The 25,774-nt window shown below is 50.5% G+C and overlaps 1 protein-coding gene across 10 annotated transcripts in view; it reads right to left on the bottom strand.

The window, feature by feature from the left end:
* Window positions 1-25,774, bottom strand: part of SLMAP (sarcolemma associated protein) — a 1,011,035-nt gene that overhangs the window by 210,160 nt on the left and 775,101 nt on the right. For all 10 annotated transcript variants that reach the window (XM_085624675.1, XM_085624673.1, XM_085624676.1 and 7 more), the window contains one exon: window positions 11,159-11,479. In XM_085624675.1, coding sequence (XP_085480801.1) covers window positions 11,159-11,479 — 321 coding nt within the window. The remainder of the gene's footprint in view (window positions 1-11,158; window positions 11,480-25,774) is intronic.

The raw sequence follows: 25,774 nt of genomic DNA, 5'->3' as shown, positions 1-25,774 counted from the left end.
GTGTTAAAATGTCAAATGAGCTAGGTGAGAACACATCATAATGTGTCCACTGAATAAGTTACTTACCTTCAGTAACGCCTTATCTGATGGGCATACAATCCTTACCTTGGAATTTTCCCCAGGAGTCAGGCTGTATCCAGAAATGTTTCCTGAGGAGTACCCCTGAATGCCAGTAGGTGGCACAATTGGCTCCCTGTGGCATCGTCAGTTTTTTTTCAAGACTTTCCAAAACAGGAGAAAACTAGGGCCCTATAAAGAAAACAGCCCTGTCCCTAGTAATCCGTTCGCAGAGCAGGGAGAAGGGGTGGGTCGGTAACATTTCTGCGTCTAGACAGTCTCTACCAGATAAGTCCTTATTAAAGGTAAGTAACTTCTGATAAAGACTTCTAGCGGAAGATTCCTTACCTTAGAATAGATACCCAAGCAATACCTCCTCGGAGGTGGGTCCACGAAATAATTTCACACCAAAAAGTCCTGCAGGACAGAACTGGCCAAATGGCAGTCCCGACGGACCTAACTTTCCAGATAGTAGTGCTTTGTGAATGTGTGCAGACAGGCCCACATTGCTGCCTGGCAGATGTACAGGTTTGGGACACCGCATGGTAACACAGTAGTTGCAGCTTGGGCTCGGTGCATTGGGCATGCAAACTCTCTGGGGGTTGCTACTTAGCTAATGCATAGCAGATTTTAATGCAGAGTACAATCCACCAGTAAATGGGCCATTTCTGAATTTTCCTTCTTCGCTCAGACATACCCCACAAAGAGTTGATCGCCCATCCAGAACTCTTTCGTCCAATCAATGTAGAATGACAATGTTCTTTTTAGGTCAAAGCAGTGGAGGCATTCCTCCTCCTTAGAGGGATGTGGCAGAGCTTGAAAGGTCGGCAGAGCGATGTACTGGCCTACATGAAAAGGAGTGACCGCTTTCGGTAGAAAGGAAGCTCGAGTACACTAAACCAGCTTGTCTAGGTAGATGGTCAGGTACAGAGGCTTGGATGACAAAGCCTGAAGCTCACTGACCCTCCGGGCAGAAGTTTTGCCACGAGGAAGGCCGTCTTGATGGTACTGAGCATGAGAGGACAGTTGAACTTTGGCTCAAAGGGAGATCACTCGGAAATATAAGGACGAAATTGAGGTCCCATTAAGGCATAATGAAGGGCAAAGGTGGAAACGTGTTGCAAACCTTTCAAAAACCTTTTCACCCCAGGGGATTTGAACAAGGATGGCTGATCTGGCAGCCACAGAGGGGCTGAGATAGCAGAATGATAGCCCATTAAAGTGCCCTAAGCAGAGCCCTGCTGGGCAAGAGAAAGAATAAAGAGAAGGACCCGAGTGAGGGAAGCAGAAAGAGGCTCAATCTGTTTCTCTGTATACCATGCCACAAACTTGCCCCAACGGCAGGCATATACAGTCTTGGTAGAGGGGCATCTGGCTGCCAAAATAACATTGCACACTTCGGGCGGAATGTTGAAATCTCTCAACTGTTGCAGCTCAATCTCCCTGCATGAAGGCAGAGCGTTGACAAGTTTGAGTGGAGAATCATCCCCTTCTGCTGAGGCAGAAGATCCTCCCGAAGGGACAGCCTGATCGGAGGGCAGATGGTCATGCTTATTAACTTGGGATACCAAACTCTGAGCCCAGTCCTGAGCCACATGGATGACTTGGGCCCTGGTGTTCCTGATCTTCTTCAGAACTCTGGGCAGGAGAATTATTGGCAGAAAGGCATACAGCAGGCCTGAGCTCCACTCGAGGAGGAAATCGTCTGAGTGAGAGCCGTCTTGGAAACTCCAGCACACAAAACCGCTGACATTGCGTGTTCTCAGCGGTGGTGAACAAATCTAAACAAGGCTCTTCCCACTTCTGAAAGAGACCTTGCGCCACCTCCGGATGGAGACACCACTTGTGATCCACTGATCATTTTTGGCTGAGTTCATACACCCTGGTGTTCAGGGAGCCCACCAGGTGTTGAATCAACAGGGATATACCCTGACGTTACAGCCATGTCCAGAGATGCAGGGTCTCTTGACAAAGAGGCTACGACCCACACCATGCCCTATCTGTTGAATATCACATGTCGGTGGTTTTGTCCTTGAAAACACATAAGCCTAGCCTTGGAGGGCAGAAAGGCTTTTGATGCCCATAGAATCACCTGGAGCTCCAGTAGGTTGATGTGGAGTCTAGATTACACCGGAGAACTGAGGCCTCTGATCTCCAACTCTCCCACATGGCTGCCCCATCCCAGCAGTGACGCATCTGTAACCACTGTCAGATTTGGTTGAGAAAGGGAGAGGGGTCTGCCGCTGAACCAATTGTGGTTTGCTATCCATCACTGCAGATTATTAACAGCTCCCTCACAGGACTGTTGGAGAGCTTCCCCTGATGCTGTGCCCACTGGAACCTCAGGTTCCACTGCAGAGCCCGTATATGCCAGCTGGTGTGTCACAAGCTGGATGCCATGAGGCCCAGCAGCCTCAGAGTCAGTCTCACCAAAATCTAGGATGGAGGCTTAAAAAGCAGCATCATAATATCCTGGACTGGTTGCGTGGGTGGAGGCCCAAAACTGTACAATGTCCAGAACAGTTCTGATGAAATAGAGCGCCTGAGAGTCAGGTGTGACTTTAGCACATTGATAGTTAATCCCAGCAAGTGCTGGAGGTCTGCCATAGTCTAGAGGTGGGAGACAACAGCCTGGGGCGAGCCCACATTCAACAATTAAACGTCGAGATAGGTGAAGACTGGCACCTCTGATCTCCACAGATGATCTGCAACCCACGCCATCACCTTGGTGAACACCCAAGGGGCACTGGTAAAGCCAAAAGGGAACACGGTGAACTGAAAATGCTCGTGGCCCACCATGAATCACAGGTAACGCCTGTGGGAAGGCAGGACAGGAATGTGCAAGCATGGATCCTGCAGGTCCAACACTACCATCTAGTTTCCCAGGTCCAGGGCAGACATTACTTGAGCTTGAGCGTTTTTAATTTCTCCTTCAGAAAAACATTGAGAGGGCGCAGACCTAGGATAGTAGGAAGCAAGACCTACTACAGGTCTCAACACCCTCTCTATGGCTTCCTTGACCAAGAGAGCAGCTACTTCCAGGTAGAGCAAGGGGAGAAGGGCATTCGGCAGCCTGTTGCAAATGGGTGGTGTGAGTGGAGAAATTACTAAGGGGAAGGAGTAGCCCCTTCGGACAATCTGAAGAACCCAACAGTTTGATGCTATTGACCTCCAGTCGGGCAGGTGATGACATATCCAGCCTCTCACTTGGTGCCCATGATGGTAGGATGGCAAACTAAAGGGGTTTGGTGGCAGCCGGGGGAGGGGGGAATAGGTTGACTGGCCTGACCTCTTGCTGCCCGACCCATTGGGGTCTGTGGGTACTGCGTCCTCAGCCACACAGAGGCTGAAAAGCTTGCAAACCATGGTGACTAGGCGGGTAAAGAGGCTGCCGGAAGCCCCTTCCATGGCTTCGAGAGGACTGAAAGGTGGACTGGTGTTGGTGAGGGGTCAGGGAAAGGCCCAAGGACCTGAGTTTAGCTCTGCTATTCTTTTAGTGCTCGAGCACAGAGTCCGCCACATCTCCAAAGAGACAGGAGCCATCAAAGGCCATCTCCATTAGTGACCTTGGACATCCCCAGAAAAGCCAGTTGTCCCCGAAAGGCCACTGACTAAGAAACCACTCTGCCTAGCCAGTTGGTCATGTCCAGCCCACATCTGATCATGAACCTGGCTGCATCTCTCCTGTCATAGTTTGGGAAAGTATGGACCGGGCATCCTCCGGGACCATGGTAGGCATCTGTGCCCAGGAATCCCATAGTGATTGGGAGTAATGGTCCAAAAGGCATGCATGTTCAGTGACCGCAGTGCCGCACTGGTGGAAGAAAACATTTTCTTCCCAAGGGTATCCAGCCTCTTGGATTCCCAATCCGGTGGAGTGTTAGGGAATGCGCTAGGATTTACACAGGAGATGTAACCTTGAACCACCAAGACCTCTGGGGTAGGGTATTGCTTGAGAAAAGTGCAGTCCCCTGGGGCAGGGTGGTGGCGGCGGGCACCCACCCCGTTCACAGAAGCCCCTGTGCAGAGTGTGGACCAAGTCCCAAGCAGGTTGTCCGTGAGGGCTTCATTAGATGAGAGAAACTGTTCGGAGGGGGTACTCCCAGCTGAAGCACCTCTGTCAAGACATTAGTCTTGACTGCCACTAAGGGCAGGCTAAGGTAGAAGACCTAGGCCGCCCTACTCACCATCATAGCAAAAGAGGCTCCCTACTCTATAGCCAAAGATGAGAGACCATGCTAGTATCTTGAAAGCTGACCAGTCCGTTGGCATCTGACAATTTCTCACACCAGCCAATGTTAGGGTTTAGGGGATGGTTTACTTCAGGATCCTGTGACCCATCCCAATCCTCCCAGAGTCACAGCCCATAGGAAAAAGGCTCAGGCTCCGACCTGGAAGGCATGGCTGCGGTCGACGTCAGAGCCGGTATTGGAAAAAGGCCCTTTGGCTCCATATGAGAGTGGGGGATGAGAATGGGAATAGCGCAAGGAAATGTCGAAATGATAAGACCAGCACCAGTACCGATACATCAGTAGATGTATGGGCAGACAGAAGCTTGGATGGACTTGCTGGCAGAGAACCAGTGGGGGGCCCCTTCTGAACCTGTGTAGGAAGGTGGAATCTGACTGCATGGTTGGCCCCACTTTTTTTCTGGTGTTTTGCTGGTTTTCGACTTAGTTTGGCTGGGATCCTGCTATTCAAGACCCCAGCCTATCTGCTTTCCCCGTTAAATCGATTTCAAGTAAGATTGGATTCTGGGGTACCCTCATAAGTCCATAGTATATGGTATACTATGTACCCAGGACATAGGTACCCCAGAGGCCTACCAGAGGCTGCAGCATGTATTGTGCCAACCCTGGGAAGCCTTCCAAAATTACACCACAGGTCTGCTACTGCAGCCTGGGTAAGGTGGTGTATGCACCCCTTACTGAGATATAGGTTACCTATATCTCTCCATATCACTGCACATGTAAACCTACCAGTCACCCCTATGGCAGGCCCTAACAAACCTGAAGGCAGGGTGCTGGGTTTCATGTGAGGGTGCGCCCATGCAAGACCAGAGCCCCTTTGCAGCTTTCGGAACCTTTATTCTGGAGTTGTTTGCGATGCAGCCAAACCATATACTCTTAAGTGCATTATAACCTTGCGGTAAATGCTAACTTTGGAATGGCTGCATGGAAACATATCGTGTTCGGTGTCAAACACCTTGGAATCATACCCCCACACCAATTACTGGTGTGGGAGTATGATCCCACCCTTCTAGAGTGAGAGACATGACAGCACCAGTATATCCGGTACCAGCTTAACAGACCCTGGCATCACAAAATGGATGCTGTCAGCCACAGACACGAGTCTGCCCTCCTGCTGCTGGATGAAACTTCGGCAGGGGAGGCCTAGACAATAGGTTTCCTGTCACAGGGAGGTGTCACCACCTCCCAGACAGGCTTTAGTGTATTTGGGCTGGGTGGGTGCACTCCAAGAGTGCTTTGAAGTCTGCACTGGGGGCACATTCGGTGTCCCTGTGCATAGTCCAGCTCAAACCGGTTGCAGGGGCTACCAGCCCCTGCTCTGGCGCGAAACTGGACAAAGGAAATGGGTGTAGCCACCCCTCTTTCCTGACCCTCCCATAGGTGGGTCCCTAGAGTTTGTCCCACCCCTTCCTTGGGTATAAGATAGGAACCCCTGGCTACAGGACTTTAGATTTACCTGGACGAAACTCTGATACAACTGGAACTTCGACAATCTACAAGGCGCTAGATGACTGAAGAATCTCCCTTGGAGTAAAGGAGTTACTCTCCTGCAAGGCAGGCACCTAAGACGCATCTGACCGGTTTGCATCTTCGAAGCTCCCGCCGGACTCCGAAGAATTTGCAACACAGGAGGTGGGTTCCCAGACTTTCCAGAGGCCGACCCGAGCTCCCAGCAAAGCTGAGACACGCATCCCTCATAGGGACCGTGGAACCAGAATCCATGGACACCGTGCACATTTGCAAGTGCATATGCTTCTCGTCGATCCTTGAGGCCGTGCTTTGGGCTACTTGTAGTCCACACCCGAGCAGTGTCTCCACCGAAGATTACTGGCCTACACTCACCGAGTGTCCCGTGGGCTGGTATTGTGTGATTCCTCTCGAGGTCCCTTCGCGATCCCTGGTCCGTCGACTGGTGGGTCCATGTTAAGGCAACTCTAACTTTAATTTGGCTTACCAGGTTGCTCCAGACGTGCCCTGACTCTCCATCGCTTGGGGAGTCCCCAGGACCTTGCTGGTCGGCACCGAAGCATCTTTTCTCGTCCTGCGTGGGTTGCTGTTGCCAAGGCTTGTTGGGTTCAATACGAGCACCGACACCGCAGCACTCGACATCCTTCGTGGGACAGCTCGAATCCAGCTCCTGGTCGTCGTCACCTCCTGGTCCTCGTGGCTGCAGAGTCAAGCTTCACCTCTTCGCACCAGAAACGCCCAACATCGGTGGGCACGCGTCTATCTATCGTGCCCCTGGTCACTGGCAAGTGACCAAGACTCTGTCCCCTCTGCTTTCAGATTCTTCTGATCTTCGATCCAGGCTTGGATCACACCGGACACTTACTTCTTCCCGGCAGCAGCACTTTTCAGCAGATCGCCATTGAAATCAACGACGATTCCCGACACCATTTGACACCTATGCACACGGCTTACCTGGGTGAGGTAACTCGAGTACTCCGGTGCTCCCGTGGGTGTTGGCCCTAGAACCCCATAAGTCTAAAGGGGTTTGCTCAAAGTCCTCTCCTAAGAGTCCTTAACTTCTAAAATTCAAACCGCGACTTTCCCATAGAATAGTACGGGGCTCGCGCCTGTGTTCTCACACGGCACCCGTCCCGTCTGTCTCCTGTGTCACTACCTTGGGTGGTTCCTTGGGGTCCCAGCGATTCTACGTGCTCTAGGCACTGTGTCAAGCCAAGTCGTGGTTCTTAAACCACTTTCTTAATATATGGTTTGGTCCCCCCTGGGGCCCAGTGTATATTGTGCTATATACTGTCATTTTAGAACTGTATTATTGTGCATCTTGGACTCTAATCTCAAAGAGATTAGTAGTGAGTGTTTAGAAATAGATACATACATTTTATATATAACTTGGTTGGTACTCCTTTTATTTAGTGATTCAAGAGGTTATAATCTGGTAAACCAAGCAGCTTTACACTCCTTCAAGACTTAGCCTGAAGGCTGCTCTCCATAGCTACCACTAGGATAGCTTTCAATAAAGGTGGTCTTTAAACCTATTCATCAATAAGGGCTGTTTGAACTGGTACAAGGTGCCCACTATAACTACTGGACAGCACATACCAGGCCAACTTCTCGCAACCTGCAGGGCCCGAAGGCACGTCAGAGGGAATGGGTCACCCAAATATGAGGTGCATGGCCTCACAGAACTCACGAAGTTGAGCGGGAGTCGCTCCAGCTCCCGGAAACTCAGGGAGGCGCTGAGCTGGGCCAGGCTCAACTGCTGAGGCAGGCCTTGAATGATTAAGCTCCCTCGTCTTGTTGGATGACTTAAACAGATGGAGAGAAGTCGAAGACTTCTTACTTTTCTTTCTCTTGTAGGACTTAACTGATGACTACTTAAAATGCAACAAGGATCTTGCGCTCAGGGACCTTCCTCTCGAAAGGGATAGAGACTGTTGTGGCGTCACACGTTGAGCAGCAAGGAACTTGAGGCAGTTCTCCTTCAAGGCACTGGTGTGCATGGTGTGGAATTCGACGCAGGTCTACGCGTTGTGGTCATGCTCGAGGCTCCAGAGGCAAACAAGGTATGGGTCCGTCACCGACATTTATCTGTCACAGGTGCCACAGGGCTTGAAGCTGGCCTTCCGAGATGACATCCTCCCACACCAGGAGAAGATCTCAAAAAAGGCTTTGACAAAAAGTCAAAAAAGGTCAGCCAAAAAATGACTGGGGAGTATCCCTCTCTGGATCTGCGCTAACTGGTGCAGAGAGAAAAGAACAGATGTCATCGTGCTGGGGTGGCGCCTTTAGTGGCACCACGCACGTCACTTCTGGCACAGACGACACCATGCAGAGCTGAACGACACCACCTTCCAGGGCCCTGGGTACTGTTCAAGAAAAATTTCCGGATCCAGTTTGGCGCCTGGGAATCTGTGGCTTGAAGTCTCTATCAGATATAACAAGAACATGCAGCATGTTTTCCATTGAGTGTTACATAATTAGCTTTTCGTTTACCAAATAGTGTCATCCAATGGTTATTAACCTGATGTCCGGGGAACTGTGGGGTCTGCAAAGCCAACTCATGGGGTCCGCGACTACTTAGAAAATGAAATAATATTAATTGAATAATATAGTGTGCATAAAGTAGCAAAATGCAACTCTTCACATTTATAGAATGTTTTAAAATGTTAACAATTTTGAAATTGGAAGCTAAAACCCTAGATTGATTTGTGGGAGCGGTGCAAGTGCATCATACAGTATTGTATGAACGATGAGTTTAGAAAAACTCCACCCTTCCCATTAAAATTAAATATTTGATTTAGTTTTTTCAAATGTGTTAGTGCATGAAGTGAAATGTTTCTCCATATGTATTTGTGAGATGAATGCTTGATTCTGTACTTTGTGTATTTTCATGAGGTTCAAATCAAATCATCAAAAATGCTTACGACTGGGTCTCTGGCTTCCAGTAATGACTCACTGGGGGTCCCTGGATTTCAATAATGATTAAGTGGTGGTACCTGGGCTCCAATAATGATTAAGTGAAGGTACACGGAAGTCTAAAGTTTAAGAATATCTGGTGTAGTCCACCTGGTCGCATATTTTGGGCCTCCACATGCTCTTAATTTCAGTAGGCTCGGACTTAGGATATAATCTTTGTGGAAAGTATGTTTCATTCTTATTAGAGGTGAACCTGCAGGCATTGGCATCTCTATTAATATAAGGTAACACATCTAAGTAATTTTCAGCTTTATAGTGATTTGTGTGTTAACTGGCAAGAGCTTTACTTTTTTTGTGAGTTTATGAGTATGACTATGTTTTGGTGTACATTCCGTCTGTAGAGTTTGTGGATAGAGCTAGGATACGTGCATAAATTTCACCGTGTTCGCAGATTCTCCTACAACTGTGTAGAGTCAATTCCGCATTCCATTGTTTGGTTTGTGTACACACCTAAACAAGCATTGGCAATGCCAACATGTCTCGCCTATGGAAGAGCTATTGACTTTATCTAATTCTTTTAGCCATGTTGTGCACTATCACAACTCACTATTTCTATTATAGACTATCTCTCTTTGTTTCCTGGAATATCTGTTGTTCCAAGTGTAAGTATATGTGGTATCTGTTAAAGTTTAAATGAAATGCAATAATTGAAAGGCAATAAATGTTTATTCTTTGATTCAGGTACAAGAATGTCAGTGAAACTATGTCCCATTTAAGGGGATGGAATGTCTGAAGCTTCTGCCTGCTTTGCCAGAGAATAATTAAAGAGGTAGATTTCTCCGATTCACCAGCCTAACACATGGGGATATAAACTTCAAGTAAAGCATTCAAAATACTAGCTACATGGTTAGCAAGTAAATTGCCTTCCTTTGATGAAATAAAGATAAAGCACCTTCCACAATTATCACTCGGGATTATAAACAAGCCTATATTTCACAACTTTTGCCCACTGGCCGAGAATTTGTAGAGCCAGAAATGCGCTGTAAAAAAATATTTTAACAAGCAAAGCCTCTTGTCCAGGCAGCCAATGAGCTAGCCACCCAGAAGACAACATGTGCTCCAAAATCAAAATGGACTCCACTAAATGGTCTGAAGCACCACCGGCAGCACTGTAAGCGGTGAAGTTGCATACCAATCTTGGACAAGCTCCAATTGGGCATGTCACTAGTGAACATGTTCTGACTGGATTAAATGCTCACTAAATGGCAAAAAAAAGTACACAGCAGGGGACTTTTTGTAGTATTCCTGGCCAGGGCACTACAAAACACTGCTACAGCTACAGTACCTACAAATTAGCTTCTTGCAGTCTTCACAAGATGTCAACACAAGCCATAGGTGATATTGATGAAGCTTCTGGGGCACAGACAAAATTATCTGAATATAAGGGGCACTAGTACCTCCAAATGTACCCAAGAGTATCTGCTTCAACTCCACTGTTCTCTACAAATACAATCTACATTTAAAACTGTTCCATTTGGAAAAGAATCTGCTGGAAGAAAGTCGCTAAAGGTAGTAGCTTGAGCAAGGCTGAACCCCCCCAAAAAAAACAAATATATTAATTTTGTTTTTTTTGGGGGGGTTCAGCCTTGCTCAAGCTACTACCTTTTTGGGGTCATGTGAACAAGGCTCAAGTGGAGCCGAAACGTTATGGCAACTAGCATGCGAAGAAGCTAATAAACATTTGCACAAAGAATACGGTTCGTGTCTGTACTATCTGGGGCAGGTGCCACGAGGAGGCAGCCTTAACTGGGAAGCAGAATTGGAGGAGATATATATATATATATATATATATATATATATATATATATTATTCTTTGTTTAATTTGTTAATCGTCTTCGTGGCTCTCTTTAGAGGTCACCTTTAAAATAGGATTTGTGGCACCTATTTGGCAGACTTAAAAGCAAACACATTTACATGTGCATTACCTACAAATAAATGACGAAACCATGTTTTAGGAAATCAATTTCTTTTTCAAGAAATACAAAATGTTCTCAACTAAATGAAAATTGTAGACAGGAAATATATTGCATAACGGATCTTTTTCTCATAGCTTAAAAAACCCCAACACGTTTTGCTATTTCATTGCTTCTTCAGTACTAAATAACACAAAATATATGCAGCATAGGCATCTGAAAGTCATATTCCTTTAGCTAGGCAAATGTGCTTGAAAATCTAGTTTATCATATCATCTGTTAAGATATTTAACATTACAAACACTTTTGCAAAATTAAACGTACTGTGTATTAAATATGCTGTTCAGTATATTAAATACACTGTAGAGGGTAATGCTAGGAGCAAGTACATGCTACGTAACAAATTATTTATAAAGAAACACTCTAAAAATGCATAACTACAAAATGTGTGTACTAAAAGATAAAGTCCAATTAAATTGTATTCTAACTCTTACCACGCAGATGTGACGTTTCCTCCTTTTGCTGATCTTCCCATTTCTGATTCTGAAGTTCAAAACTGGATTGCAGATTAATAATCTCACTTTCGTATTCTGCAGCAGTTTTGCGCCAGTGTTCAAGCTCTGCTCGCACTACATCAAGCTCTCGTTGTAGGTCTGCAAGGTCCCCATTACGTTCAGAAGCAGTCTGCTCAACCACTCGCTGTAGGAGAGCTATCTCTTCTTGAGCGTTGGTCAGATCATCCCTGGTACTTGAGATTTCACTCTCCTTTTCCTCACGAAGTACTTCAATATCATCCTGCAACCTGTGCAACTGGCCTGAAAAACAATGCACAATAGCTATACATTACTTGATACGATAGGTAAAAAGGAGATGCAGGAATGTAAGTACAGATTAAGTTCTAAATTTATTTACTTTATAGAATAATTTTCTTCCCTCCTCACCCCAGGTATACAAATTCACCAACTGAGATGATAAAAAAGGAAAACTAAATACATTCCGCAGACTTTCGGTGAAGGTACAAAGGAATGTCCTAGATTACTTTGCAGTCTGTTGCTCTGCACACATCAATAAAGCAAAAATCATTCGCACACAATTATGAAAGAATTAGAAACATCAATTTGCTGATAAAGACTGATGGTGTTGTGAGAACTTAAAATCAGGTGATGTAGGAGTAGGCTCTTCCTCCTGTTCTGGCTCTGCGGATGCGCGGGGTTTCGGCGAGGGAGAGGTTGATGGATCGGAGGTTACTCTTGGTTCCGTGGAAAGAGATTCTCTCGTTGAGGTATTGGGGTCCGGTGTTGGGGAGTCATTTGTAGGCGTGGCTGAGTATCTTGAAAGTGACTCTTCTCAAAGGGGAGCCAGTGAAGGTTCGGTAGGTGTTGGGTGATGTGTTTGTGTCGAGGACGAGTCTGGCTGCGGTGTTCTGTATGGTCTGGAGCTTGCGGAGTAGAGACGTATTCATCCCGGCGTAGAGGGAGTTTCCGTAGTCCGGTCCACTGGTTATGAGTGCATGGGTGATGGTCTTCCTTGACTCGGGGGGGGGGGGGGGGGGGGGGGGAATCCATTTGAAGGTCTTTCGGAGGATGCGGAGGGTGTTGAAGCAGCTGGAGGCGGTTCATGGAGAGGGAGGAGTCTCGTACGAGGCGGAGGTTTTGGGCATGGTCCGTGGGGGGTACGGGGGTTGCCAAGGGAGGTGGGCCGCCAGGTGTTGTCCCATGCAGAGGGCTAGTGTCCGAGGACTTCTGTCTTTTCCGAGTTGAGCTTTAGGCAGCTGTTGCTCATCCAGGATGCAATGTCCTGAATTCCTTCCTGGAAGTTGAGTCCGGTGGTGGCGGGGTTATTGGTGAGGGAGAGGATGAGTTGGGTGTCGTCGACCGTGCTGTCAAGAGGGGCTACGTAGGTGTTGAAGAGGGTGTTGGTTTCAGTGGGTTCGGAGAGGCAGGGTGGCAGTCTGATTCTTTGGGTTCTGCAGGTGAGGAATGAGCGGATTCAGTCGAGGGTGGTTCCTTGTATGCTGGTGCTGTGGAGTCTGGAAATGTGAGTGTGCGGTGGGAGACGGTGTCGAACGCTGCTGAGAGGTCGAGTGGGATCAGGGCAGCGGTGTGTCCTTGGTCAACGAGGGTGTGGATGTTGTCTGTGGCGGCGAGTATGGCGCTCTCGGTGCTGTGGTTGCTGTGGAATCCGGATTGGGAGTGGTAGAGGATGGACTTTTTTTCGATGAACTTTGTTAGTTATGCATGGACGGTCTTCTCAGTGACTTTTGCCGTGAAGGGGTGGAGGGAGATGGGCTGGTAGTTCATGGTTGAAGTGGTCTCTTTGGTCGTGACCAGTGTCCAAGAGGAGATGGTGGGCAGCCTGGAGTTGCTGCAGAAGGATGTGGTAGTGGAGTCAGGTGTCCGGTCATTGAAATTATCATAGAGGCTCTTGACTTTTAGATGGAAGTAGGATCCAAGCTGGTTGCAGAGGTCGTGGGAAGGGGTGATGTCTGTGGTATCGTTGAGGGACTTGGTGAATCGCTGGATGACTCTGAAGAGTTCCTTGAAGTTGCTGGAGTTGGCAGTTGGCAAGGATTTTGTTTTGAATGAAGGTCCTTTTGGTGGTTCTGATGCGTTGGTGGTATTCCATCATGGTGTTCTTGTAGGTGGTGCGGTCTCCTGATGTTTCTCCAGTTCTTCTAGAGACGTCTGCAGGTGCGTCTGGCTTCCTGGAGGTCGGCAGTAAACCAGGTGGCCTTCCTGGGACGCTGTCTGTTGGGGTTGTATAGGGGTGCGAGCTTGTCTGCACAGTTGGAGATCCATTTGTGTAATTCCTTGGCTGTGAGATTGGCGTTGGTCGTGGTGGTGGGGGTGTCGCGGTTGAGGGTGGAGTTGAGCTGCTCCTCAGTGACTTTGCTCCAGTTCCATCGCAGAGGGCATGGTGCAGGTTTGGGCGGCTTGGGTCTGTCGACGTGGAAGTGTACACAGTAGTGGTCCGTCCATGGGGGTTGTGTGGTGTGGCTGAGGTGGATGTTGAGGTGGTTGAAGTAATACATAGAGGCTTGTGGTCATGGATTTGAGGCAGGAGACCTGGAGAAAACATGCTGAACACTTAAGCAAATCTAGGAAGTCCGCAGAGATCTGGACCATGACAAGCCTGTGTTACACTTCTTGATGTTGGTGGTAATGGACAAGTTACTTACCTTCAGTAACGCCTTGTCTGGTAAGAGACATGATCTAGCCGCAGATTCCTTACCTTTGAACTTCCAGGCATCAGTCTGGATCCGGAAGATTTTTGATAGCAGTACCGCGCCAGTAGGTGGCATCGGTCGACTCTTTGTGACGTCATAGGCGTCGTGTTAGTTGTAGTGATGTCCACGTCGTCAATATAACCGACACTTCGTCACACAGACGCCAGTACTTTTCACGCCAGAAGCGCAGAGCCATGAAGTGACTGACCGTGGTGTGTTAAAAAAGGCAACTAGGGCCCTGAAGGTAAAAGCCCTCGACACTAGAACCAATCCGCAGTGCGTGGAGGATGGGTAGGTCGGTAAGGAATCTGCAGCTAGATCAGGTCTCTACCAGATAAGGCGTTACCGAAGGTAAGTAAGTTGACCATCTGATAGAGACATCTAGCTGCAGATTACTTACCTTTGAACAGATAGCCAAGCAATGCCATCCCTGGAGGAGCGACTGCGGAAAGGTTTAGACCAGGAAGTCCTACAAAACAGAGCGACCAAACAGGTCTTCGCTGCTAACGAACAAGTTACTAACCTTCGGTAACGATGTATCTGTAAGAAACATTAGTTAGTTAGATTCCTCACCTTAGAATATCCCCAGGCGTCAGACTGGATCCGGAAGATTTTTCGTCAGCAATACCCCTTGCGCGTCGCTAGGCGTCGTCTGCGGCTCCGCGTCCGTCGTCGGCGTCGTGCGCCGGGATGACGTCGTCGGAGTACTTAGACGCCGCCCTCGCGCGCTGACGTCAGTTCTTGTACATAGCCTTCCGCGCCAGGAACGCAGAGCCATGCAAAGACCGACACTGGTGCCAAAAATAAAATCTAGGGGCCTGAAAGGACAACCTTAACCCTAGATGTCAGTTCGCAGAACGGGGAGGATGGGAGGGTCGGTGAGGAATCTAACTAACTAATGTTTCTTACAGATACATCGTTACCGAAGGTTAGTAACTTGTTCATCTGAAAGAAACACGTTAGTTAGATTCCTCACCTTAGAATAGATACCCAAGCAATACCATCCCCGGTGGTGGGTCTGCGAACCAAGATCACACCAGAAAGTCCTGGAGGACAGAACGGCCAAAGAAGCCATCCCTCCGGACTTGGCTGTCAAGGCAATAATGCCTGGCAAACGTGTGTAGCGAAGCCCACGTCGCCGCCTGACAGATGTCCTGCAAAGGGACTCCCCGTCCCAAGGCAGTAGTAGCCGCTGTGGCCCGAGTAGAATGGGCGCGCAGCCCAACAGGAGGGTCCTTTTTAGCCAAGGAATAGCAGATTTTGATACACAAAACGACCCACCGAGAGATGGTTCGTTTGTGCACAGCTTTCCCCTTCTTAGCGCCCACGTACCCAACAAAAAGCTGGTCGTCCACCCGGAACTGTTTTGTGCGGTCCAGATAGAAGGAGAGCGCACGTTTTGGGTCCAGACGGTGGAGCCGCTCTTCCTCTTTGGAAGGATGCGGAGGCGGAAAGAAGGTGGGCAAGGTGACAGACTGCCCAAGGTGAAATGGAGTCACCACTTTAGGAAGAAAAGAGGGACGAGGCCGAAGGACAACCTTGTCCGGATGAACAGATAGAAAAGGAGGCTTTGAAGATAAAGCCTGGAGCTCACTCACCCGTCTAGCCGAGGTGATAGCTACCAGAAAAGCAGTCTTTAGAGTTAGAAGACGAAGAGGGCAATTGTGAAGTGGCTCGAAGGGAGCGCACATCAGGAATGTCAAAACCAGATTCAAGTCCCACTGAGGCATTACAAAAGGGACAGGAGGGAACGTGTGTGTAATGCCTTTGAGAAAGCGTGTAACCACAGGGGACTTGAAAAGAGAAGGCTGATCAGGAAGCCGCAAGAAGGCGGAGATGGCAGCAAGATAACCTTTCAGGGTGCCCAGGGCAGAGCCCTGCCGGGCCAGAGAAAGAAGGAAGAGGAGAACCTCAGAAAGAGGGGCGGAAAGGGGATCCACAGCCTTTGCTGTGCACCATGCCACAAATTTGTTCCACCGGCAGGCGTATACCGACTTTGTGGAGGGACGCCTGGCTGCCAGAATGATATCACAGACTTCAGGAGGCAAGTCAAATGGCATCAACTGCCGCCGCTCAATCTCCACGCATGGAGGTGGAGGCTGGACAGGTTCGGGTGGAGGACCGTCCCCTGCTGCTGCGACAGAAGATCCTCCCGAAGGGGCAGACGTATCGGGGGATCGGTCAACAGACTGAGTAGCTCGGGATACCAGTATCTTCGTGCCCAATCCGGAGCCACCAAGATGACTTGGGCCCGGTCGCGCCTGATCTTCTTCAGCACTCTGGGCAGAAGTGGTATAGGCGGAAAGGCGTACAACAGACCGCAACTCCACTCGTGACGAAAAGCGTCGCCGAGCGAGTGCCGCCTTGGAAATTCCAACGCGCAGAACTGCTGACATTGCGCGTTCTCTTCGGTGGCGAATAGATCTAACCAAGGCTCTCCCCACTGCTGAAAGAGGCCTTGCACCACTTCGGAGTTCAGACGCCATTCGTGATCCATCATGCACCGGCGGCTGAGTTCGTCTGCTCTGGCGTTCAGAGAGCCCGCCAGATGTTGAACCACCAGGGTGACGCCCTGGTGTTCCAGCCATGTCCAGAGGCGCAGAGCCTCCTGACAAAGGGTCCACGACCCCACCCCGCCCTGTTTGTTGCAGTACCACATGGCGGTGGTGTTGTCCGTGAACACCTGCACGACACTTCCCCTGACAGAGGGAAGGAAGGCTTTCAGTGCTAGCCGGATCGCTCTCAACTCCAACAGGTTGATGTGGAGACGAGACTCCGCCGGAGACCAGAGGCCTCTGATCTCCGCCTCTCCCATATGGCCACCCCAACCCAAGAGGGACGCATCCGTCACTACGACATGCTCCGGTTGGGGAAGGGAGAGGCTCTTGCCCTTGACCCACTCGCGGTCCGTGAGCCACCACCGCAGCTGCTGTGCAGTGCCCTCCGAGATCAAGACATGGTCGGACAGGTTGCCGTGATGCTGGGCCCACTGAAACTTCAGGTCCCACTGCAGAGCCCGCATGCGCCGCCTGGCGTGATGCACTAGTAGGATGCAGGAGGCCATCAGCCCCAGAAGCCGCAACACTAGCCTGACCGAAACCCGGGATAGAGGCCGAAAGATGGGAATCAGGGCCCGTATATCCCGGACCCGCTGTTCCGGTGGATGGACCCGGAACTGCGCCGAATCGAGAACCGCTCCGATGAAGAGGAGCTTCTGAGAGGGACTCAAGTGTGACTTCGGCACGTTGATGGAAAACCCCAGCAAATGCAGGAGATCCGCCGTAGTCTGGAGGTGGGAGACGACTGCCTGGGGCGAGCCCGCCTTCAACAACCAGTCGTCGAGATAGGGGAAGACTGGGACCCCTGATCTGCGCAGATGAGCTGCGACCACCGCCATCACTTTCGTGAACACCCGAGGGGCACTGGTGAGGCCGAAGGGGAGCACGGTAAACTGAAAGTGCTCTTGGCCCACCGTGAACCGCAGGTAACGCCGGTGGGCCGGCAGGACGGGGATATGGAAATATGCGTCCTGCAAGTCCAACGCTACCATCCAGTCTCCAGGGTCTAGGGCAGCTAAAACCTGAGCCAACGTTAGCATCTTGAACCTTTCCTTTCGGAGGAAGGCATTGACGTTCCGGAGGTCCAAGATAGGGCGCAGGCCCCCCTTGCCCTTCTTGGGAACCAGAAAGTAGTGGGAATAACAACCACGACCTACTTCTGGACTCGGAACGCGCTCGACGGCTCCCTTGGCCAGGAGAGCCGAAACTTCCTCGCGGAGAAGATCCAAATGATCCCCCGAGATACGGTGGTGTTGTGGTGGCATGGCTGGAGGGGTCGTCTCGAAGGGGAGGGAGTAGCCCCTTCGGACGATTTGCAGCACCCACCTGTCCGATGTGATGGACCGCCAGTGGAGCAGGTGATGGCGAACTCTGCCGCCCACTGGCGTGGTATGGGCCTGAAAGCTCGGACTAGGAAGGCTTTGAGGCGGATGCTGCCGGGGTGGATGTGGGCTGACCACGTCGGCCTCCATTTCCGCCACGGCGGAAGCCACGTCCGCGACCGCGCGCAGGTTGGTTCTGCGGCTGGTGGCTCTGCGGACGTGAGGAGGCGCCCCTTCCTTGGCCACGAAAGGGGCGAAAAGCGGAGGTGTGCGCCCGCGGAGCCGAGAGGCCCAAGGACTTGGCCGTAGCCCGGGAGTCCTTAAAGCGGTTCAGCGCACTGTCCGCCTTCTCACCAAACAGGCGAGTGCCATCAAAGGGCATGTCCATGAGGGTGTTCTGGACATCCCCGGAAAAGGACGTGGACCGCATCCAGGCGTGGCGGCGGAGCGCCACCGTGGTGGAAATCGCCCGACCTAGCGAGTCCGTGGTGTCAAGCCCACATCTTATGGCGTGCCGTGCTGCATCCCTCCCATCGGCCAGAGCCTGGGAAAGACGCGTCCGGACCTCCTCCGGACACAGGGGCAGCACGTCCTCCACCGTATCCCACAGAGAATGGGAATAACGGTCCAAGAGACAGGCGGTATTTAAAGACCGCAGGCCCAAACTAAGGGACGAGAACAGTTTCTTGCCAAACTGCTCGAGTCTCTTGGAATCCCGGTCCGGCGGAGCAGTCGGGAAGGAGGATTGGGAAGTAGAGGCCTGGATAACCAGACTCTCGGGGGTGGGGTGTTGGGACAGGAAGCTGGGGTCGCCCGGAGCAGGGCGGTGGCGCCTGGCAACGTTCCTATCCACAGGAGGAACTGTGGAGGGCTTGGACCAGGTGCCCTGCAGAACGTCAGTGAGGGCCTCGTTAAACGGCAGCAGAGGCTCAGTGGAGCTTGCTGAGGTTTGAAGCACCTCAGTGAGGATGTTGGTCCTCACAGCCACGGCAGGCAACTCGAGCCCAAGGGCCTCAGCCGCCTTGCGCAGCACCACAGAAAATGCTGCACCCTCCTCCGAAGCCACGGTCGGAGGAGAAGTGAATCCAGCGTCTGGCGAGGTGTCCAGCCCGCTGGCCTCCCCCAGCTCATCTGCCCAGTCCTGAGAAAGCTGTGACTGAACAGCCAGAGGGTCCTCGAACCCCTCCCAGTCGCCCCCTTCTTCCGATTCCTGATAAACAGGAGGAATGATCGGAACCGGACTGTAGAGATGGTAGGTCTCTAGCGGCGTCGGATGCGGCGTCGGCGGACGCCGTGCCGGCGTCGGGTCCGGATGAGGGCTAAACTGGGGCGTCGGCGTCACAGGCGTCGGCGTCGGCGGCGCCGGTGACGGCGTCGGTGGTTCAGGCGTCGGCGCCGGTGGAGGAGTGACAAGGTCAACCGGCGTCGACTGGGGCCCAGGCATGGGCCCCGCGGGGACCTGCGGCGTCGAGACCGGAGTCGTCGACGGCGCCGGGGCCGGAGCCGCCGGCACGCGAGGTCGCCCAGTCGAGTCCGCGGGGCCCGAAGGCGCGCCAGCGGGCGTCGACGGCGGGGCCAGGCTCCTCATGGCCGAGAGGAAGGCACTGATCTCCGCCGGCGCCGCGTCAGCCCCAGGGACCGGAAGGTATGGGGGCGGACGCGGCACCTGCGGCTCCGCCGGAGCCGCGGGGGTGGAACCACTTGGACCCTCGGCCGAGTCGCGCGACCGGCGAGGGGAGTCCGAAGAGCGATGTCGCCTCTTGGACTTCTTTGAGTGTTTGGACTTACCCGACGACTTGGAGCCAGACGATCGATGGTGGCGTCGGCTAGGGCTCCGCGAGCGATCCATGGACCTCCTCCTGGACCGGGATCGCGCACGACGCGGAGCCGAGTGGCGAAGCTCGAGAAGCTTGCGGGACCGCTCCCGCCTAGCCTTCGAAGTCAGGGCCTGGCAGTCGTTGCACGACTCCGCGTCGTGGTCGAGGCCTAAGCAATAGAGGCACCGGCGGTGGTGATCGGTCACCGACATCAGTCGATGACAGTCTTCACAAGCCTTGAACCCAGGCATCCTACCGGCACCAGATGTCGACAGACAGGGATCAAAAATGATCAAAAAGATTTAGTCAAAAAAGACTAAAAGGGGTAGCTCTCCCGGATCTGCGCTTACTGGCGCGGAAAAAAGAAGAACTGACGTCAGCGCGCGAGGGCGGCGTCTAAGTACTCCGACGACGTCATCCCGGCGCACGACGCCGACGACGGACGCGGAGCCGCAGACGACGCCTAGCGACGCGCAAGGGGTATTGCTGACGAAAAATCTTCCGGATCCAGTCTGACGCCTGGGGATATTCTAAGGTGAGGAATCTAACTAACGTGTTTCTTTCAGATCTGGGAATACAGGCAGTAGTGTCTGGCAAATGTGTGCAGAGATGCCCACGTGGCAACTTGGCAGATATACAAAACAGCACCACGCCCGAGAGCTGTGGTGGCCACTTTTGCCCTAGAGGAATGGTCTATAAGCCCTTCAGGGGGATCCATCTTCACTAAGGCGTAACAGATTTTGATACAGAGGGTAACCAAGCGGGATATAGTCCTCTTTTGGACAGCACACCCTTTCTCTGCACCCAGGTACCCTATAAAGAGTTGGACATCAACCCAGAACTCTTTGGTTCGATCGAGGCAGAACCATAATTCTCTTTTTGGGTCCAGACGATGGAGACAATCCTCTTCCTTGGAAGGGGGCGGAGGTGCATAGAAAGTGTGTGGAGTAACAAACTGCCCCATATGAAAGGGTGTTACCACCTTAGGTAGAAAAGATGCCCTTGTGGGGAGCACCACTTTATCTGGAAAGACCGTCAGGTAAGGAGGCTGTGCTGATCGTGCGTGGGATTCGCTCACCCTACTGGCAGAGGTATTGCCACTAAGAAGGCTGTATTGATGGTGAGGAACCTTAGAGAGCAGCTGTGCAGGGGCTCAAACAGCGCACACATTTGAAAGGTGAGAACCAAATTAAGGCCCCGCTGTGGCATAATAAATGGTGAAGGGGGAAACAAGTGGGTTAACTCCTTCAAGAGTCTCTGCTCCAGAGGGGATTTAAAAAGAGAAGGCTGATCAGATAGCTGAAGAAAAGAGGAAAAGGCCAAAAAAGCCCTGCAAGGTGTCCAGAGCAGAGCTCTGCTGGGCCAAAGAAAGTATGAATGCAGGATATCAGATAAAGATGCAGATAGGGGGTCAATAGACCGTTCAGTAAAATATTTACAAAATATGGACCATCGGTAGGCGTATACCGACTTTGTGAAGGGACGCCTGCCTTCCAGAATAACCTCACGGCCTTTGGGAGGAAGGTCGAAAGCTCTAATCTCCACTGAAGGAGGCGGAGTGGACAGGTTCGGGTGAAGAACCCTCCCCTGCTGCTGCGACAGGAGATCTTCCGAAGGAGCAGCCATATCTGAGGATTGATGCTCATTTCCAGAAGCTCGGGATTTCAGACTCCTTGTACCCAGTCCGGAGCCACAAGAATGACGTGCGCCCGGTCGCTCCTGATCTTCTTGAGTAAGAGTGGTATGTGCAGAAAGGCATACAGGAGGCCAGAGCTCTACACGTGACAAAAAGCATTGTTGAGCAAGAGCCACCTTGGAAACTCTAGTGCGCAAAACTGCTGATTGCGCGTTCTCTATGGCAGCGAACAGATCTAACCAAGGCTCTCACCACTGCTGAAAGAGTCCTTGCGCCACCTCCGGATGGAGACGCCACTCGTGGTCCGCTAGGCACCTTCGGGTGATTTTGTCCGCTCTGGTGTTCAGAGAACTGGCCAGATGCTGAACCACCAGGGAAATGCCCTGCTGTTCCAGCCAAGTCCAGAGACGCAACCCTCTTGACACAGGGTCCACAACCCCACCCAGCCTTGCTTGTTGCAGTACCATAGGGCAGTCGTGTTGTCAGTGAACGCCTAAACTAGCCTCCCCTTGATGGACGGCAACAAGGCTTTCAGTGCCAGCCAGATCGCCCAAAGCGCCAACAGGTTTATATGGAGCCGTGCCTTCGTCCGAAACAGGAGTCCTCTGATCTCCACCTCTCCCAGATGGCGCCCCATCCGAGAAGGGATGCATCCGTCACTACTGTAACGTCTGGATGGGGAAAAGAGAGGGGTCTGACTCAACCAATCGCGGTTTGATAGCCACCATTGCAGGTCTATTACAGTCCCTCTCTATTTTGATTCACTTGTGGATTCTTTATTACTTTGCTTAATTTGTTTATTGTGTTTTTCTGACTTTTGTGTTTCCAGCATTGTATTATTTGTTAATGGGCCCGTTTTTCCTTCCAGGTTTTCACTCCGGTGCTAAGTACCCGTTCCAGTAGCTCGACTGCTCTTCGCTTTGCTCTCTTTACACTCCTGTGGTGCATGCTGTGCCCTTTTTCCCCATTGTTTGCCTTTTATTTACTTTCCTTTCTCCCGTCCAGCGTGTCCGTGCAGCCGCAGTGTAAGCGGCAGGCCCCTCCTGGGAGCAAGGTTGTGTGTGAAAGCAAATTTGGCCACACACCCATTTCCCTGGGAGCGCTTGCCGGAGCGTTTCTCTTGCGCTCGGCAACTTCCCAATTACCTCACCGGTCTTCAATAGTAGGGATGAAACGCTGTAAACGGTGGTATTTATTTTAGGTAAGGGCGCCACAGGGAAAGTTCACATGTATATTTTTATCCTGAACTAAGTGATTGACGGTGCTAAAAGGTGGGAAGAACCACCTTACTACCCAGAATCATGTGCCTCGACCCAATACAAATAGAAAACAGTCCCTAGCACACGTGCTAATTATAGATGCTTAAAGGTATAGCGTGTTTTCACAAAAGATTAAACCAAATGTACAAAGAATGAATTAGTCTTTTTTTCTCCTTCTTGGTTGTTCCTTTATTAGTTGCCAGTCTTCTCAGTAGTTCATACCAGCCATAAGCCAACACGTGTTTCGTCGCTACAAGGGAATGTAGTCCCGCGACTTTTTCCAAGGCTATTTCCTGCTTGATTGTAGTATTTAATTAGCAGTGATAGTTCCAAACCGCCAATGGTTTCTGGTGTGGCGGCGTCACACGTAGCGATAAAAGTCTGCAATCCTTTCTTAGTGTAATTCAGTATCCCTTTCAGTACTTATTCAACTGGTAAGGTAGTTCAAACGTGACGCCAGTCCCTACTTTCAAGTGCCGAGTGCGCCGGTAGTAGGGATACCTGCAGGCATTGGAGTCACTTGGTGCACTTTTATTCACTGAATGAATGGCTAATTGAAGGGTTTTTCTCCCTGCTTTAAACCTTTCAAATTTTTGGACTGTTACTAGGTGTCCTTCTGCTAGTTATTTGCTCCCATTGACGTCCTGATCCACTGAGCTGGCCAGGGCTGTAATAATTTTGTTACCAGGGTCTCATAACTCCTTCCTTCCTGTGCATATCTGGAAGATCATTGCTTCCTTCTGGGAATTTTGATTGCGAGGATATTTACCGTCCAGTGACCATGTCTGACTATGAGACATCTGATCATGGCCATGAAATCTAAACAAAGATAAGCATTATTATGATGAGGAAGTTATTTTTAAGAGTTCAAAAATCCCTTGATACAACCCTCAGCATGACACTGTAACCCATTTCAAAACGTCTTTATGATTTTGCGAGCTGCGCCTCCGCCCCTTCCTCATCTGGAGGTGCCTTCCCCCTTCTATCTCCTCCACAGAACCCTCTTGGCCCCTTTAAGATACTATTATTGAAATGGCCCAAGGAGTGTTGACTGATCATGCTTACAGTGCAGGAGCTCACCCTGTTCTTCCCCTTCTCCCTGCCAACTTCCATACTACTGACATGGATGCCAACTCATCTTCTCACAAGTCCCAGGCTCCTTAAAGCACTAAGAAATGCAAGCGTTCACACACCCCTTTCCTTCCTACTTCATTTACATCTGACCCTTCAAAGACTGACCACCCCAGATCCTCCGATTGGACCCCTGCTCCTCCTGACTATATGCAACAACACCTCCGCAGAGGATTCGAGAAAAGTCCCATCCCAGCTTAAGTCCTAATGACCTATGCCTGACCTCCCTCACAAGACTGCTCTCACCTCTGACACAGATGCCTCTATGCTGGCCTTCCGAAAACAAGTTCAAGAAGGACCTGCAGAAAGGTATTGAAAAAGCCTTCCAGGCTTGTCAGGATAAACTTCTTGATGTCTCCGGCCACTTGGCTAAGATTCTTGAACTGGCCCTCCATGGACAATAGACAGGTGCCCCCATCCACTCGGAGGTTCTTGCTGGGTGGACGCAGCAAGTAATCTGTCTCCTGTGTAATGCTAACAGCGATCTGGCCTCAGAGCGCCGCAAATCTGTGCTGCCGAGGATTAACCCTCAATTCTGCTGAGCCAGGCCCTCTGGCTGTGGGGCAATTATTTGGAGATCATTTCGTAAAAGACATCGCAAAATTTGTGAACACTTTCACGTCTCTTGAAAAGTCCCAATAATCCTTGAATAGGGTGTTCAACCCCCTTTTTGGCAGGGCTGGTCGTGTTAGAGGACGCTCAGCAGGCCACTTCAACCAACAAGGTCTTCCAAGAGGTTTCAATCCCAGACGCAGAGGCTATGTTCAACACCCAGCCCAGACAAGCTTTTACCGCACTTGATCCTGGGGCTACGAAGGTAGATTTAACTGTGGCATCAACAGGGGCTATCTATCGATCCTCCGACAATCAATCTACAGGCAATGAACTCTTCTTCTCTTTCGGCTCTTCCTCTGGGATGTGGGTTATGCCATTTTCTTCACAACTCATTGGATTGTTAGGTGTTAGATACGGTTCAAAGCTACCGTATAGAACTGTCTCTCACTCCCGTTCAACCCTTTCTTCCTCCTCCTCTAATTTTCTCCCCAACAAAACATGTTTTTTATAGACTCTGAAATTCTAGAGCCTTTGTCAAAACAAGCCATCGTCCCAACGTCCCCTCATCCACAGGGTGTCTGCAGCAATGTGTTTCTGGTTCAGAAGAAGGGTGGCGGTCAGATCCTGAGTCCTAACCTCAAGAGTATTCAACCTCTTGTGGTTTATTGCCATTTCAAGATGGAGGTTATCCCTCTGCTAAGGGATCTGCTTCTAGAAAGAGACTTGATGGTTATTCTCAATCTTAAGGATGCCTACCTGTTAGCTCCCATTTTTCTCTCTCTCACAGACAGGGTCTTTAATTACGATGGAAAGGTCAGTAGTACGAATATCGGTCCCTTCCATTCGGTGTCTCGTCAGCTCACTGGGTGTTCACCAAACTACTGAAACCTGGGGTAAAACACTTGAGGGAAATGGGGTTTCGAATGATAGTCTATCTAGAAGACATGATTCTCTTAGCACAAGACACAAATCAACTGCTAACACATCTGTCTTGGGCAGTGTCCCTGTTCCAGGAGTAGGGGTTTGTGATCAACTCTCAAAAATCCATGATGACCCCCTCCCAACAAATAGAATTCTTGGGGTTGGAGGGGAATTCTGTTAAGGCCCAACTTTGATTCCACCTCTTAAAGTGAAATCCCTCAAACGGGAATTGAGGTCTACTCTGTCCAAACAGATTGTGTCTTTGAGATCCCAGGCTCAGATTGTAGGATTGCTAGCTTCTTCGATTCAAGCAGTGTTTCCCAGACTCCTTGCACTACAGGGTTCTTCAACGGTTGAAGGTCCATAACTTACAACAGGTGTTCAGTTACAATCACCTGGTTTCGTTGTTCCCAGAAGCCCAGGAGAACTTCAGTGGTGGCTCATACACATCTATGTGTGGAATGGCAAGGCTATTTTCAGAGACTGCCTTAACGTAATTGAATCCAACGTCAGTCACTGGGGAGCAAGATGAGGAGATTTTTCTACTTGTGGTCCATGGTCGTCTGAGGAACTGTGACTAGACATAAATTGTTTAGAGCTTCTGGCAGGCTACATCGCTATAAAGTCCCTTTCTCCTGTAAAGAGCAATTGCTGCATCCTCCAACTGACGGGACAATGTTTTTGC

This window comes from Triturus cristatus, chromosome 9, assembly GCF_964204655.1.
Source record: "Triturus cristatus chromosome 9, aTriCri1.1, whole genome shotgun sequence".
In the NCBI taxonomy this organism is placed as follows: Eukaryota; Metazoa; Chordata; class Amphibia; order Caudata; family Salamandridae; genus Triturus; species Triturus cristatus.
Note: the sequence above shows the minus strand (reverse complement) of the source record. Positions and strands in the feature narration are given on the sequence as shown.